The 17,394-nt window shown below is 39.8% G+C and overlaps 2 protein-coding genes and 1 long non-coding RNA gene across 5 annotated transcripts; all 3 read left to right on the top strand.

The window, feature by feature from the left end:
* Positions 1 to 878: 878 nt before the first annotated feature.
* On the top strand, positions 879 to 9,409 carry LOC147848666 (pentatricopeptide repeat-containing protein At2g39620-like). Of its 2 annotated transcripts, none has more exons than XM_087338235.1 (2): positions 879 to 2,726; positions 6,036 to 9,409. In XM_087338235.1, the coding sequence occupies exons 1-2, from the start codon at positions 1,287 to 1,289 to the stop codon at positions 9,303 to 9,305; spliced, it is 4,710 nt and encodes a 1,569-aa protein (XP_087194361.1). In that variant the 5' UTR covers positions 879 to 1,286; the 3' UTR covers positions 9,306 to 9,409. The 2 variants fall into 2 exon arrangements, with proteins under 2 accessions (XP_087194361.1, XP_087194360.1); XM_087338234.1 differs by lacking the exon at positions 879 to 2,726 and adding an exon at positions 4,936 to 5,143 and having other exon boundaries at positions 5,610 to 9,409.
* A 1,652-nt stretch (positions 9,410 to 11,061) lies between these two features.
* LOC147848665 (putative pentatricopeptide repeat-containing protein At3g13770, mitochondrial) lies at positions 11,062 to 14,715 on the top strand. Of its 2 annotated transcripts, none has more exons than XM_087338239.1 (2): positions 11,062 to 11,155; positions 11,495 to 14,715. In XM_087338239.1, exon 2 carries the CDS (start codon positions 11,704 to 11,706, stop codon positions 14,641 to 14,643), a length of 2,940 nt encoding a protein of 979 aa, XP_087194365.1. In that variant the 5' UTR covers positions 11,062 to 11,155; positions 11,495 to 11,703; the 3' UTR covers positions 14,644 to 14,715. The 2 variants fall into 2 exon arrangements, with proteins under 2 accessions (XP_087194365.1, XP_087194364.1); XM_087338238.1 differs by having other exon boundaries at positions 11,068 to 11,155; positions 11,476 to 14,715.
* Positions 14,716 to 14,821: 106 nt separating this feature from the next.
* Positions 14,822 to 16,558, top strand: LOC147848664 (uncharacterized). Its single transcript, XR_015531893.1, has 2 exons — positions 14,822 to 16,080; positions 16,356 to 16,558. It is a non-coding gene; the product is annotated as an uncharacterized LOC147848664 (long non-coding RNA).
* Positions 16,559 to 17,394: the final 836 nt, after the last annotated feature.

The following is a 17,394-nucleotide window of genomic DNA, read 5'->3' as shown; positions in this document are numbered from 1 at the left end:
AGTTGTTGAGCCTCTTACTCATTTTTAGGGAAGATGGAGATCACATAATATGGATGTATATTGTTCCCATCATTTTGGGAAACAATGGCTGCTAACTCTGTTTATGGATTCTGTTGCTAGAGATGTTGGTGGGGAGGTATATGATGACCAAGGCAACGACGTCGATGATGATTGATTGTACACTTGCCACACCGAAACTGAAGGATACATTGATCACAACTTTCTCTCACTCTTACCTCTTCCACCCCGTGTAAAAGAGCTTACATATTGTCAAATCTCATGTATTATATTATTAAACTTGCTAGATAGCTATTATAATGTACAAGGTTTGCAACCATAATTGTCCTTATGATCTATTAAAAACCACTTTTAATCGTTTAATATGAAGATGAGAGAAGTGCCAAAAAGGAAGACAATGAAACCCTTGCGGACCCATCTGTGAGTTGGCTCAAGCAAAGACATCATGGGCATGGACATTTTCCTACATAGATGCTTACTATATGTATACTTTTCAAATTTAAGAATTGAACTCTCACATTCGAACAAAGAAGGAAGTCTTGCTCAAGAGTCGTATCCTCCTAGTTCATCATAAAATTTGACGTGATTCATCATCAAAGAGGTCATTGTAGTGTTTCCCTCGGAAATACAAAAACAAATCCGCGGTTGCCAATGGCCTAAGAAAACCACAAGCATCAAAGCATAACAAGTGAAATCATGAAACCCCTCGAGTTTGGTTGCCGATGGTCATCGGCAACATTCATTGGCATCCTTACATGGAGAAACAATGAAGAGATGTTGAATCATCAAGCAGTAGTATACATATGGAGGGTCTGACAAGTAGCAAATAAAAAAACAAGAGGGAAAACAGAGAATACAAAAGCAGCTGAACTGTATTCAAATGCACCCATTCATCGAATTATACACATGGCAAGGCAACATAGATGTGGGCATGCTATGGAACCAATTTCGTTCTTTTGGAGAGAAGAAACATCAGAGCAACAAGGTGAGCAAACAGAGAGAGAGAGAGAGAGAGAGAGAGAGAGAGAGAGAGAGAGAGAGAGAGAGAGTTTGCTGCTGTGTGGAAATGAGGATTTGAATCCATGAACTTGAATTGATAGCCAGAATAGATTACATCACGACAAAAAAGAAAGAGAGAGAGAGAGAATTGTTATGTTTTAAAGAGAGGGAATGTTTGATTTGATTGATTATGGTACACAATCTCTTCAGATCTCTACAAGTTTGCAAGCTACCATACAATTTCAGCTTTGAAAGAGTTGAACAAAACAATGGTTGTTTCATCGTCACAAGAACCTAGTGACAAATACAATGGTGAAGAAAAATATGTACAAGACTCGACCTTTGTGGCATTGCTCAAGCATTGTGCCGAGAAGAAGGACTTAAGTAAAGGAATTAGAATTCATGCTGAAATTCTCAAGAGAAACGTACTTGAAAGGAATCATGTCATAGGAAGCACATTAATCAGTATGTATACCAAATGTGGAATATTCTCACAAGCAAACCAAGTGTTTGAAGAGCTTTTGATACGAGATACTGTCACATGGAACGCACTCATTGCTGGACATGCCCAGCAAGGACAAGGTCAAGAAGCATTGAAATGCTTTGAAATGATGCTAAATGAAGGTCTCTTACCCGATTCTATCACTTTTATTTGTATATTGAAGGCTTGTGGCAATACAAGAGATATACACAAGGGCATACAAATTCATGAAGAGATTATAGGGAAGGGATTGTTGGAGAAAGATGTAGTGCTCGGCACCTCATTGGTGGACATGTATGCCAAATGTGGCTTACTTGAGAAAGCACGAAAGGTGCTCGAAGAGCTTCCAATTCGAAATATAGTCTCTTGGAATGCATTAATAGATGGATATACACAACAAGGACGATGTAATGAAGCATTGGATTGTTATGAAAGAATGCAAAGTGAAGGCCTCTTTCCAACTGCTGTCACTTTTATTTGCATGTTGAAAGCTTTTGGCAGCAAAGGAAATGTAGATAGGGGCAAACAAATACATGAAGATATTGTTAGTAGGGGCTTATTAGAGAAGGATATCGTGCTTGGAACTGCTTTGGTCGATATGTATGCCAAATGTGGCAGGCCTGCAAAAGCTGAGGAGGTTCTTGAAAAGCTTGTGGTTCGGAATGTAGTATCCTGGTCTGCACTTATTTCAGGATATGTTGAGCAAGACCAAGGCAATGAAGCATTACGATGTTTTGAATTGATGGAACAGGAAGGACACTGTCCAAATATGGTAACTTACATTTGCATCTTGAAGGCTTGTGGTAGCACTGGAGCTATAGAAAAGGCGAAACAAATTCATCACGATATTATAAGTAGAGGATTGGCAGTTAAAGATGTTGTGCTTGGAACTTCTTTGGTGGATTTTTATGCTAAATGTGGCATGCTTGCTGAAGCTAAAAAGGTGCTTGAAGATCTTCATGTTAGAAATATTGTCTCTTGGTCTGCATTGATTGGAGGGTATGCTCAACGGGGACAAGGGAATGAAGCATTGAATTGTTTTGACCAAATGCAAAGAGAGTGTCTATCGCCAGATGCAGTCACCTTCATTTGCATCCTAAAAGCTTGTGGTAATACCGGAGCTATAGAAAAAGGCAAACAAGTACATCATACCATCATAACTAGAGGGTTCCTAGAGAATGATATTGTGCTTGGAACTGCCTTGGTGGATATGTATGGCAAATGTGGTGTACTTGCAAAAGCGCACCAAGTTCTAGAAGAACTTCCTTCCCGAAATGTATCCACTTGGAATGCATTGATTGCAGGTTATTCTCATGAAGGAGAAGGTCAAGAAGCATTGAAATGTTTTAAACGGTTACAAACTGAGGGCCTGCGTCCTGATGATGTCACATTCTTAGGTGTTTTAACTGCATGTAGCCATTCAGGGTTACTGTACGAGGCCCAAACACTTTTCCATGTTATGAGTAGGGAATATGGCATTTCTCCAAACTTAGAGCACAATACTTGCATGGTGATGGTTTTTGGATATGCAGGGTATTTTGACAAGGCAATATCAGTTATCAAAGTGATGCCACTGACTGATTCTCCTGATGTTTGGCTTGCACTTCTAGGCGCTTGTAGAAAGTGGGGAAATGTGAAGCTTGGAAGGTTGTCTTTTGATCAAGTAATGCAATCAGATAATAGCTGTTCGGCAGCATATGTCCTTATGGCTAACATTTTTGTGGCCTCTAGCATGCAAAAGGATGCAGAAAAGCTTGAATACATGAGGCTAAACTATGCTGCCTCACAGAATAGTGTGATGCAAGTATAAATGGCCAAATGTATTTTCATTTGGGAATATAAAACATTCTCAATCTTAAGATTGAATGAGGGGGGGCTGTATGTCCTTCAGAACTGGGAGCACCATGGAAAACCTTGAGAAGATGGGGAGTATCCTAGATAGAGAGGTTCAGAGTTGAAGGGAATCACATGCAAAGAACTTGAAATTATATTATTGCAAGGGAGATGTTATGCATCGGTAAAACCTTTGTATGAGTAAGAGTGACTACTATCAATAGCTGAAAAAAAAGAAAATAGTAGTGATATGAGGGCTGTGGTGCAGCCTGAAAGAAGGTCTTCTGAGAACAAAAGTTGGAAGATTGAGGCAGAGTAGAGGACTTGTAATTTAGAGTTTTTGAGTCTTTGGGCATCTCAAATAATGAGATCATTAATGAACATACAAATGCTGATGGACCAAATCTTGATGTGTTTTTAGATCAAGAGAAGTAATAGACCTTTTGGAGTTGAACACTTTGAAGACTTATTGTGCATCTAGTTGGACTAAGCATAATATTTGTGATCGAGGATGTGGGGTAAGACTTTGGGAAACAAGGACAAAAAGGTGATTCCAGATGACCGAGCTTGAAATTTTGAAGATGATTCCTACATGGTTGGCAATAGGAGAATATGGTCGTGGAGACGAAGAGGCCAAGCTGATCACAGTGATCGAGGAGTTTTCGATTGATCCTTTCCCTTCACAAATGATTGTGCAAGGTTGTTGTTGAAGGTTTCTTGGATGGAACATGACTCATACTCCAAAGAAGTTACAAAATTATAAATAGGGTGATTTTATTATTTGCAAGACAAGTCTTTAAGGAAGTTGCTAGAGAATGTGGAATCTAAAGCCATTGTGGAAGACATTAGAGGAACTCATTGAAGACGTTGAGAGGAGTCATGAGAGGAACATAACCAAAATGATTCGAAAGATGTAAATTTTGTGGACATAATAGAACCTCTCTCCCTGTGTCTAATCTACCCCCATTCACGAGGAGACGTTTTTGTCATGATAATCTCATTCTTTCTTCAAAAGGCACGATTCTAGCTATTGTGGCTTTTAAGATACTATATCTTCGCAAATAATAATAATGTTTATGGATATTACACAATTAAATAGTGTTCTCCATTTTGACATTCTACCATCTAAAACTATGATAATGAAACCCCAATTATTAACAAACCATTGTGTCACACAATGCACTCACTCCTGGAAAATTGACAAATGATCAATTAACATGACGGTATGAGAATATCCATCTATCCTATATAGAAATATACATAGGATTTTAGCTTTACACTAGATCAAGGTAAGATCTATAGAGATGAGCAAGGCGGGCAATAAGATGGGCACTAGATCAAGGTAAGATCTCGCAATGAAATCCTAAATCATAATTCCTCATTTGAACTCGCAAACCTAAACCCTAAACCTAAAACCCTAAAACCCTAAATCATAATTCCTTATTAGAGGTCTCATTGTTTGATATCATTCAATTAAAAATTGGGATGTGTAAACTCATCTATTTATGATTCTATAATCTATTGCAATTTGGCTCCCTCTTTTGCACTTCAAATCGTGTTATAAGAAATAATATGTATGGATGAGTTAAGTTCGACCTCCGGTTAAAATGTGATTCCCCTGCCCCCCTCCCATCCATCATCATATGCTTGCAGCTTTCTGATTTACTGACGGGCAAAGGAAGACATGAATGGCGATCCGATCCTATGGCGATTCAGAGGAGATCAGGTTTGGCTGCTGCGGAAGGGACGGACCTCCTATGGAAGGAGTATTTTAGGGAGCCTTTGCTATGGGCAGACAATCGCACCACAAAGGTATGTATGTATATATTGATTTGTGAGTGAGTGAATGAGTTAGAGATAGATAGCTATATAGATAGAGAGAGATGGCCAGACATTGTAGTTCTGTTGGTAACGATGCTCAGCTTAGTTCTGAAGGTCATGCTCAAACCCCTACGTTAGTTCTGACGGTCACCTGTTGAAACCCCTATGTCCTGCCAATGGCATCCACTGTAATTGTACACATTGTGAGATTTGAGCATGAGTGCATGGAAAAATAGTAGCTTGGCTTACTAGAAGGTATAAGCCTAACGTGAAGAAACACATGAGAGAGATTAATAGATTATTAAAATCCCAGGGAGATTGAATACAATCTGGGGGTCCGGGAAAGGACCAAACTTGAGTTCTCTCAATTTTATTGTTTTAATGCTATGTTGTAAACCATCAAAGCCAACAACTAGTGAGAGAGATTTTTTGTTTTTTGTGTTGAAACTTGATAAAGACCACCTCGAGATCACCCGATTTTACACACACAGTCACTTATGTGCCTTTGTGGGTTGATGGATGGAAAAACCCCTCTTGGGTTCTTGATGAACTCAGACGAAGAACTATTCTTCAAGAAAAACAGGGGCAGTTCAAGGAAAGGAGTAACAAAGGAGTAAAAAATGAACATATCAATGAAGTTCTTACTTCTATAAACGTACTCAAGGCTTGTACCAAGAGCAAGGATATTTATACAGGATCCAAAGTTCATGCTGATATTGTGAAAAGGAGTTTGCTTGAGAAGAGTCCATACCTCACCAGCACTTTGATTAATATGTATGCCAAGTGTGGGATGATTTTTAAAGCACAGGAAGTGTTTGAAAATCTTTCGGTTCATGATACAGTGTCTTGGAATGCCTTAATTGCTGGGTATGTCTTACAAGAGAAATATGGAGAAGCAATTAATTGTTTTGAGTTGATGCAAATTGAGGGCCTCCCCAGAGATGGGGTCACCTTCATCTCTATTTTGAAGGCATGTGGTGGAAAACTAGATATAGTGAAGGGAAAACAAATCCATGATGAAATTGCAAATAGAGGCTTATTGGAAACAGATGTTGTCCTTGGCACGTCATTGGTTGATATGTATGCCAAATGTGGCTTGCTTGCAAAAGCACAAAATGTGCTTGAAGGGCTACCTATCCGAAATGAAGTCTCTTGGAATGTGCTTATTTCAGGGTATGTCCAACAGGGTCAAGGTCATGCAGCGTTGCAATGTCTTGAACGAATGCAAAATGAGGGTATTAATCCAAATGAGGTTAGCTTTCTTTGCACCTTGAAGGCATGCGGTAGCATGAAAACTATAGACAAGGGCAAACAAATTCATGATGAGATTGTAAGCAGGGGTTTGCTAGAAAAACATATCGTGCTTGGAACCGCATTGGTGGATATGTATGCCAAATGTGGTGCCGTAATAAAAGCTCAAGAAGTGCTCGAAGATCTTCCAATTCGAAATGCAGTCTCTTGGAATGCCCTAATTGCTGGGTATGCTGATCATGGACAGCATTATGAAGCTCTAAAGTGTTTTGATCGAATGCAAAGCGAGGGTCTCTCTCCAAATGCAGTCACTTTCATTTGCATTTTAAAGGCCTGTGGCAGCACATATGCCATAGACAAGGGGAAGGCAATTCATGATGATATTATGAGAAAAGGGTTTTTAGCGAAGGATATTGTGCTTGGCACTGCTTTGGTGGATATGTATGCTAAATGCGGTGTGGTTGAGAAAGCACAAGAAGTACTTGAAGGGCTTCCCTCTCGAAATGTAGTTGCATGGTCTGCACTTATTATGGGGTATGCACGACGGGGGGAAGCTCATGAAGCATTGAAGTGTTATAATAAGATGCAAAATGAGGGCTTCTTTCCAGATGCAGTAACATTCGTTTGTGTCTTGAAGGCTTGTGGCATTACACAAGCTATAGATCTGGGAAACCGAGTACATTGCGAGATTGTGAGAAAGGGCCTGCTTGGGGAAGATATCATGCTTTGCACAGCTTTGGTGGATATGTATGCCAGGTGCGATTTGCTTGTGAAGGCACAAGAGGTGCTTAATGAACTTCCAATCCAAAATGTAGCCTCTTGGAATGCACTGATTGCAGGGTATTCCCAACAAGGACAAGGTCAAGAAGCACTAACTTGTTTCGAACAAATGCAAAATGAAGGCCTCGCTCCAGATGAGGTCACCTTCATTTGTCTCTTGAATGCTTGTGGAAAGACAAGAGATGTAGACAAGGGCAAACAAATTCATGATGAGATTGCAACTAGGGGTTTGCTTGAGAAAGATATTGCTCTTGGAAATGGATTGGTAGACATGTATGCCAAATGTGGCATGCTTGAAAAAGCACTGCAGATGCTGGAAGAACTTCCTGTTCAAAATGTAGTCTCTTGGTCTGCATTAATTGCAGGGTATGCCCAAGAAGGACTTCTTCACAAAGCACTAAGCTGCTTTAATCAGATGCGATGTGTGGGATTCTCTCCAGATGTGATCACCTTGATTTGCATCTTGAAGGCATGTGGCAGTGCGAGAGCTATAGAGAAGGGCAAACAAATTCATGAAGAGATTATGCATATAGGTCTTTTGGAGAAGGATGTTGTGCTTGGCACTGCATTAGTTGATATGTATGCGAAATGTGGTCTGCTGAGAAAAGCGAAGAAAGTACTGGAAGAGCTTCCTGTTCGAGACATAGTTTCTTGGAATGCACTAATTGCAGGGTTTGTGGAGCAGGGACAAGGCCATGCAGCCCTCCACTGTTTTGAACGGATGCAAGATGAGGGTCTCTTTCCAGACTCAGTCACCTTCATTTCCATCCTGAAAGCATGTGGCAGTGCAGAGGCTATAGAAAAAGGCAAACTAATCCATGAAGAGATTCAGAGCAGGGGCTTGATGGATTGGGATGTTGTGCTTGGAACGGCTTTGGTTGATATGTATGTTAAATGTGGTGTGATTGCAAAGGCACAAGAAGTCCTGGAAGAGCTTCTTGTTCGAGATTTAGTTTCATGGAATTCACTAATTGGAGGGTATACTGAGCTGGGGCGAGGTCATGAAGCACTGAACTGTTTTGAACAGATGCAAAGTGAGGGCCTCACTCCAGACGGAGTAACCTTTACCCATATCTTGAGAGCCTGTAGCTGTATAGATGCCATAGAGAAGGGTAAACAAATCCATGATGAAATTGTGAGTAGGGGTTTGCTGATTAAAAATATTGCACTTGGCACTGCTTTGGTAGATATGTATGCTAAATGTGGCATGCTTGTAAAAGCAGAAAAGGTGCTTAAAGAGCTTCCAATTCGAGGAGTCATCACATGGAATGCATTGATTGCAGGGCATGTCCAGTTCGAGCTAGGACATGCAGCATTGAAGTGCGTCGAACAAATGCAAACTGAGGGCCTCTCTCCAAATGCTGTTACTTTCATTTGCATCTTGAAGGCATGTGGGAGCATAGGAGCTATAGGCAAGGGCAAACAAATTCATGAAGAGATTGTAAGCAAGGGTATCCTTGGTGAGTATTTCGAGCTCAGCAATGCTTTAGTGGACATGTATGCCAAATGTGGTGTACTGGCAAAAGCACAAGAAGTACTCGATGAGCTTGACATCCGAGTTGTCATCTCATGGAATGCACTCATCGCAGGGTATGCCCAACAAGGGAAAGTCCATGAAGCATTATGCTGCTTTGAAGAGATGCAAATTGAAGGTCTGTCTCCAGATGAGGTCACAGTCCTTTGTGTTATGAATGCATGCAGTCACTCTGGTCTCTCAGACAAAGCGCAACTATTCTTTGGAGATATGAGTAGGAAATATGATATAACTCCAAGGGTAGAGCACCATACGTGCATGGTGATGGTTCTCGGATGTTCTGGACACTTTGACAAGGCAATTTCGGTCATTAAGGCAATGCCTTGTTCAGATTATCCAGCGGTTTGGCTTACACTGTTAGCATCTTGTAAGAAATGGGGAAACATAAGGCTTGGTCTATTGGCCTTTGATCAAGCTGTACAAGCAGATGATAATGCTGCAGCTTATGTCCTTATGGGCAGCATTTTAGGTGCTGCTGGCATGCATCAAGATGCAGACAACGTAGAAGCATGTAGACTGAAGTATGCTTGTTGCAAGGAGGGGGAAATACTATGTGGGTTGATGGAAGAAGGAAAAAGGATATATTAACATCTTTAAAAGGCCATTGTGCCCTATGAGACCCAATCAAGATCTCAGCTGTTCATGTTAACTTGCAGTATAATAAACAAATAAACAGATATATTTAGGCTTGAGATATTACCCTTACAATAAAGAAAACACTCTCTTAACACGGATTGTGTTATTAGTAGATTGTCACTTGGGATAAAAAATCAAGACATTAGAGGCGTGGGAAACTTCAAATTTATTCATCCCTTTACATCCATGGATGAAGGCAAGAGAAAGAGAGCATTTTGATTTTAGATTCAAGCTCAAAGATTCAAGAAGGGAGAGTTTCTACCAACAAAAAGTTGCATGTCCCATCGTATCTCAAATTTCTTCCTTTATTGCTGCCATCCATGTGAACTTGAGATGCAACCCATAATGTTTTTGTAATCTTGTGAAGGAAAGACATACTAATAAAAGAGAATTTTCTAGTGTCTATCATTGTTGTTGGAGGTTTGTGCTTATGTAACTTTGTGGGATAAAGTTACCATTGGAATACCGTCTCTTTTGTCTAAACGTAAATGGATCATCTTATTACCTATTAATATGTTTCATCAAGCTATTAAATGACTTGTCTTAGGACACGCTTTTACTTCTTATGTAGCTGTGCTCCTAAAAAGATAGTTTAGATTGACATCAATATATGTTTCACACCATGCAAAAGACAATGATGAATTAAATTCATTGTTTAGTGTGACAATGGTAGGTGGGTCACATATATGCATGCATTAGATTTATTGTATAATTCAAATCACGTTTGGATCATTCCTAGGACATGACTTGGAATGCCCAAGTAAAATTTGACGATATGTGTGACATTCACCTATGTGCTACATAAATTCGCTGCATCCTACTATGAAGACATTACAAAATGCTTTTGATCCCGTAGGGACCGCCCTTGACGGATGAGAGTGGGGTGGAGATGACCATGAAAGTAAGATGCCAAATGATATGATACTTCTATGTGTTGGTGTCAGTGATATAATGTCCTTGCAAACTCGACTTCTCTCTCTCTCTCTCTCTCTCTGTCTGTCTGTCTCTATTTGTAATTAGAAGCAAGGCTCTACCTATTGAATCAATGCATTCCCATATAAGCTATAAGGGTTCACTTTGTTCATGTTTATTAGAGCACAATTTATATGCACTTCATCCTATTAGGAATACTCATCTCCCTCACATTAGGCTAAATAGACGAAGGGATGTATATATCTACAATAGGCTAAAGAAATTGATAAAATCCCATAAAAATATAAAGATGGTATTTGTGATTGATAAATAACATTGTATTAATCACATTCTTAATCAATCAACTCGCATGATAGTTGGATGTTCCATCTTAGGTAAATATGATGAACCTCATGTAAGAACTAGAGAATGTAGACTAAGCTCTAGTACATGGAAGTATTTGAAAGGAAGATTAGTGGAGATACTAGTTAGAAATGGGCGTCATTGCTTGTGATCAATGACATTAATAACCACACTTTAAAAGACGAACTAAATGTATCTATTGAAGGTCGATAGGCGGGGTAATATCTAGTCTATTGCTAAGTGTCCGTCTGTCTACACGTGCGATAAGATGTTATTTATGCTCAGGGATGCTTTGGGCATGACATGGGGCCTATGACATAGCATCCATCATCTTATAGAGTGAGTGTGGGAGATGTCCGTGCTGCTGGACAACAGGAGCAGTTACCATTGCCGGGCACATAATGGAGCGGATACAACTCTCTGCCAATGCCAAATGACCAGGATGCCATGCCAGCCCCCATGATTCCATGGCGAGACAGAGGAAATCGAATGCGCCCTTTGAAAGAACAGCTCTTCATAGCATCAAGGTAAGAAGCTCTGATACACCCACGCTTTCTCTCTCTCTCTCTCTCTCTCTCACACACACACACACACATACACACAGAAAGAAAGAGGGTTTAGGGTTTAATGGGAGGGAGAGAGTGAAAGAGAAAGAGAGAGAGATATATTCTATTATTGTCTTTGGGGGTCAAATATGACCTAAGAGGCCAAAAATATTGCATTTTACCTAATACATGTGAAAGTGAATAGCCACTCCCAATGTGCAAGAACTTTACCAATGAATGTTGCAATCCGAGAGGCCACATTTTGATTGTGTGTGAGAGAGAGATTGTTTGTCTTAATCCAGGATGGTTCAATCCTGCCAGATTTTAGGTCTCAGCACAGGAGAAGAGAGATTGGATTGTTGCAAGAAAGGCATACAGATGGAACCCGCACCGAAACTCATACTTTTGTGGCCTTGCTGAAGACTTGTGGCCAGAAAAGGGATATTAGTAAAGGCATTAATCTTCATGCTCAGATTCTGAACAGAGGCTTGCTCGAAAACAACCCTTACATAGCCAGCACTTTGATCAGTATGTATACCAAATGTGGGATGATTGAAAAAGCACAAGAAGTTCTTGAGAATGTACCGGTCCGAGATTTAGTATGTTGGAATGCATTAATTGCAGGATATGCACAACATGGGCAAGGTCAAGAAGCTCTGAATTGCTTTGAGAGAATGCAAAGTGAGGGTCTCTCTCCGGATGTTATCAGCTTCATTTGCATCTTGAAGGCTTGTGCCAATATCGGAGCTATAGAGAAGGGTAAACAAATTCATGAAGAAATTGTGAGTAGGGGTTTGCTGAAGAAGGATGTAGTGCTCGGCACAGCTTTGGTGGATATGTATGCCAAATGTATGATGCTTCCGAAAGCAAAACAAGTGCTTGAAGAGCTTCTGGTTAGAAATGTGGTCTCTTGGAATGCACTGATTACTGGGTATACTCAAAAGGGGCAAGGTCATGAAGCATTGAACTGTTTTGATCAAATGCAAAGAGAGGGCATCTCCCCAAACACCATCACCTTCATTTGCATCTTAAAGGCATGTGGTAGTATTGGGGCTATAGAGAAGGGCAACCAAGTTCATGAAGAAATTGTGGGTAGGAACTTGCTGGAGAAGGATATTGTACTTGGTACTGCATTGGTGGATATGTATGCCAAATGTGGTGTGCTTGTAAAAGCGAAACAGGTGCTTGAAGAACTTTCTGTTCGCAACATAGTCTCTTGGAATGCACTAATTGTGGGGTATCTTCAACAGGGGCAGTTTCATGAAGTGTTGCATTGTTTTGAACGGATACTGAATGAGGGCCTTTCTCCGAATTCAGTCACCTTTATATCTATCTTGAAGGCCTGTGGTAGTACGGGGGCTATAAGCAAGGGAGAGAAGGTTCATGAAGAGATTCTGAATAGGGGTCTTAAAAAAGACATTGTGCTCGGTACTGCTCTTGTTGATATGTATGCCAAATGTGGCGTGCTTGCAAAAGCACAGGCAGTGCTTGATGAGCTTCCTGTCCGGAACATTGTCTCTTGGTCTGCACTTATAGCAGGATACGCCCAACAAGGGCAAGGCCAAGAAGCGATAAACTGTTTTGAACGGATGCAAGGAGAGGGACTTTTCCCGGATACAGTCACTTTCACATGTATATTGAAGGCTTGTAGTAGCACAGGAGCTGTCGACAAAGGCAAACAAATCCATGAAGAGGTTGCAAATAGGGGCCTATTAGAGAAGAATTCTGTACTTGGCACTGCCTTAGTGGATATGTATGCCAAATGTGGTTGTCTTGCAAAAGCACAAGAAGTGCTTGAAGATCTTTCTATTCACAATGTAGTTTCTTGGAATGCACTAATTACAGGATACGTTCAGCAAGGGGAAGGTCATGAAGCACTGAGTTGTTTTGAAAAAATGCTGAGTGAGGGCCTCTCGCCTGATGCAGTTACCTTTACGTCAATCTTAAAGGCATGCGGGGAAATAGGAGCTATTGACAAAGGGAAAAAAATCCATGATGAAATTATAAATAGAGGCTTACTAGAGAAGGATATTGTTTTTGGCAATGCTTTGGTAGACATGTACAGCAAATGTGGCATGCTTGCAAAAGCACAAGAAGTGCTTCAAGGCCTTCCTGTTCGAAATGTTGTATCTTGGTCTGCTCTAATTGCAGGGTATGTCCAACGGGGGCAGAGTCACGAGGCATTGAACTGTTTTGAGCGCATGCAGAGTGAGGATTTCTCTCCAGATGCAGTAACTTTGATATGCATCTTGAGAGCTTGTGCTAGCACGGGCGCTATAGACATAGGCGAAGAAATTCATGAACAGATTGTCAATAGGAACTTGCTGGAGAAAGATGTTGTACTTGGTACTGCTTTGGTGGATATGTATGCTAAATGTGGTCAGCTTGGAAAGGCACAAAAGGTTCTTAAAGCACTTCCTACACGAGATGTAGTTGCTTGGAATACATTAATTGCAGGGCTTGCCCAACAGGGACAAGGTCATGAAGCACTGAACTGTTTTGAGCTGATGCAAACTGAGGGTTTCTCTCCAGATGCAATTACATTCCTTTGTGTTTTGAGTGCATGTGGCCGCTCAGGGCTATTGGATGAGGCCCAAACGATTTTTGGGGATATGTCAAGAAAATATGATGTCAATCCTAATGTGAAGCACCATACTTGCATGGTGGTGGTTTTTGGATATGCAGGGCTGTTTGATAAGGCAATGTCAGTGATTAAAGTGATGCCGTCTTCTGATTATCATGATGTTTGGGTTGCATTATTAGGTGGTTGTAGAAAATGGGGAAATGTAGAGCTTGGGATATTAGCTTTTGATCAGGCTGTGCAACTTGATGATAGCTGTGCTGTAGCTTATGTTCTTATAGCTAATATTTTTGCAGCTGCTGGTATGCAAGAGGATGCAGACAAAGTTGAAGCCATGAGACTGAAATATGCCGTTTGGAAAGATCGGGGAAACAGTGTTTGGGTTGATGTCAGTGGAAATGCTCATTCATTTTCTGTGGGGGATACAAGACATCCTCAAAGGAAAATCATACATGCTAAGATAAAAGCAATTGCTCTTAAAATGAAACAAGCAGGCTATCCATCTAGTGCTCTTTGGGTGTTACGAAGCACTTATGATGATGTAAAGAATGATGTGCTCTGTGGACATAGTGAGAAGTTAGCCATTGCTTGTGCTCTCATCAATACATACCAAGGGGAAACTATTCATGTTGTGAATAACACATGTATATGTAGTCACTGCCATTTTGGCACATCGCTTATCTCAAAAATAGAGAATAGAAAGATTATGATTAGAGATCCCAACAATCTCCATGTTTTCGAAGATGGAAAGTGTGTTTGCAAGGGGCCCACTATCTTGTCATCTATGCTTATGGAAGATGTTTCATCTCCATTAAATTCATTGCAATCGTCATCACCAAGATATGCCATCATAGGCAAAAAAGGCATTTGTGTCCTGCAAGAAACTTAGTAGTAGGGAGAATGGGCAGACAATAATTAAGGAAATTGATTGTGATCTGATCAGTGAGACTCAAAAGGCGAAAACCCCATAACGAATGTAGGGCAACAATACAATGATAAATCATAAAATGAGGGAATGTTTTGAGAGGCGAAGTGGCGTACTCCATTTTACCAGGAAACAGGGCACGGTCTGATTTTACCAGGACATGGGGCCTAGAGTTTCATAAAACCTGGTCCTGTGAACACAAAAATTCATCAGTGAATATACCAGATAAGGTGTGATGGGTGTTTTCACTGATGGGTATAATGATGAGCCACAAATGCTAATGCAGTCGAGGAGTATAGTGTTACAAACATGGGATCAAATGTGCAACGCACTATCTGGATCTCTGTCTGAAGCCATATAACTGTCAATTTATATGAATTTCAGATGTCCTTACAGTATCTTTCTTGTTCGAATGTGATTTGGATTTTGATGTTTTTCAGAGCTGAAAATTCCTGTTATATGTCAACAAAAGGAGTTCCACGAATATTGCTTTGCATATTTCTTTTGGTAAGATGTACCTGGGATGCAATAAGTAAATGTTGTGCATACTGATAGGATGCTTGTAATGGGGCAAAACATCATGATTGTGAGTGCCAAAACTGCCAGGATGCTCAAACCTTTGTACATACAAAGTCCCTCTTAAGAAGAGGAGAATATACTGATATCAAATTCAGGGGGGTCGTAAAAAGAGATCAAACACCTGGGCCAAAAGAAAAGAAATGTGATTAATGTTTGCAAAAGGGCAAAATGATCTATGAGACTAAAGTTACTACAATCATGCAATTCATGCTATGAATGATGGATATAAGCTCTAAAGCTGTTGGGTAAGTAGGGGGCTCCAAAGTGTACATGCTCAAGAGAAGGGATACTGCATATATGTTTCAATCCCTCTGAACAGTTGTAGCATTTGAACACAAATAAAGTCATATCCTTTGTGTGCTTCCAGTGAATAAAAGATCGTGCAAGCAGATGGTTATACATGACTGACGAGCTTATCTCTGGACCAATGAAACTCCTTTAATTAAGGGTATGTGTATGCTCATAACAAGAATTGCATAGAGTTTTAGCAATAGATGCTTTATCCACTAAAAGAATATCATCTCCACGGAGATTGGGTATGATTATCCACCCTTCAGTTAATGGAATATTCTCTATAGTTTCCTGTCACTACCGAAAGCCACAACAAACCAAGGATGTGGTATGATAAAAGAGACACAATTCCAAGACAAGAGCTTGTGCAAGAGAATGTACTTAAAAACCTTCAAGGAGGGAAGATGAAATATACATGAGAGGTGTTTGACCCTGTATTGGGAAGCGAAGACGGATTCCAAACTTATTGGAAGAGGAAAGGCTTCCACAACCCATCCAAGTGAGGATTCCCTTTGTTCTACCCAAAAAAGTGTTGCAAGCATAGAATTTTCTTATGGTTATTACAATAGTCTCCATAATCAACATCAATGTTGCTGGAATAATTTATTGTATTGGAGATTGGTCATCAATCCTAGCATATAGATAAATGGTGCAAACGTTCATCACATAGTAACCATGAAAAAGCTTGCATCTCTATTGGAAGAAAAAAAATGAAAATGAAAATGAAAAAAGGATGAAGCAATCATCAATATGGAGCAAATATGGATTGAAGATTATAGTTGGGGATTTGTAGAGGCAAAAGGAAGTTGTGTAATGAGAAGAGAATCTTAGCTCGAACAACCAAGGAAACTATGTTCATATGTGCACAAGTTGTGTTATTGCCAGAAGAGGGAAATCACAATGGCTCACTCAAATTCAACATTAAATCATTGATCACGATAGATCTCCTATGAGAAATGAGTTTTGAGCACCTATAATGACTCAAATTCAATTTAAAGTTATTAAGTACTAGGAATCTATGTTGAAAGATGAATTTTATTGCAACATTGTTAAGTCTCATCATCAGAAGGATGAGGAATACAAGGACATGGTATGTGCACGAGTTGTGTTATTGCCAAAAGAGGGAAATCACAATGGCTCACTCAAATTCAACTTTAAATATTTGATCACTATAGATCTCCTATGAGAAATGAGTTTTGAGCACCTATAATGACTCAAATTCAATTTAAAGTTATTAAGTACTAGGAATCTATGTTGAAAGATGAATTTTATTGCAACATTGTTAAGTGTCATCATCAGAAGGATGAGGAATACAAGGACATGGTATGTGCACGTGTTGTGCTATTGCGAAAACAGGGAAATCACAATGGCTCACTCAAATTCAACTTTAAATAATTGATCACTATAGATCTCCTATGAGAAATGAGTTTTGAGCACCTATAATGACTCAAATTCAATTTAAAGTTATTATGTACTAGGAATCTATGTTGAAAGATGAATTTTATTGCAACATTGTTAAGTGTCATCATCAGAAGGATGAGGAATACAAGGACATGGTATGTGCACGAGTTGTGTTATTGCGAAAACAAGGAAATCACAATGGCTTACTCAAATTCAACTTTAAATAATTGATCACTATAGATCTCCTATGAGAAATGAGTTTTGAGCACCTATAATGACTCAAATTCAATTTAAAGTTATTATGTACTAGGAATCTATGTTGAAAGATGAATTTTATTGCAACATTGTTAAGTCTCATCATCAGAAGGATGAGGAATACAAGGACATGGTATGTGCACGAGTTGTGCTATTGCCAAAAGAGGGAAATCACAATGGCTCACTCAA

Source organism: Azolla caroliniana, unplaced genomic scaffold (assembly GCF_043228905.1).
Source record: "Azolla caroliniana isolate FFs.n. ecotype wild unplaced genomic scaffold, voAzoCaro1.0.p SCAF_268, whole genome shotgun sequence".
NCBI classification, from domain to species: Eukaryota; Viridiplantae; Streptophyta; class Polypodiopsida; order Salviniales; family Salviniaceae; genus Azolla; species Azolla caroliniana.
The sequence above is the reverse complement of the archived record's forward strand: the minus strand, read 5'-3'. Positions and strand labels throughout refer to the sequence as shown.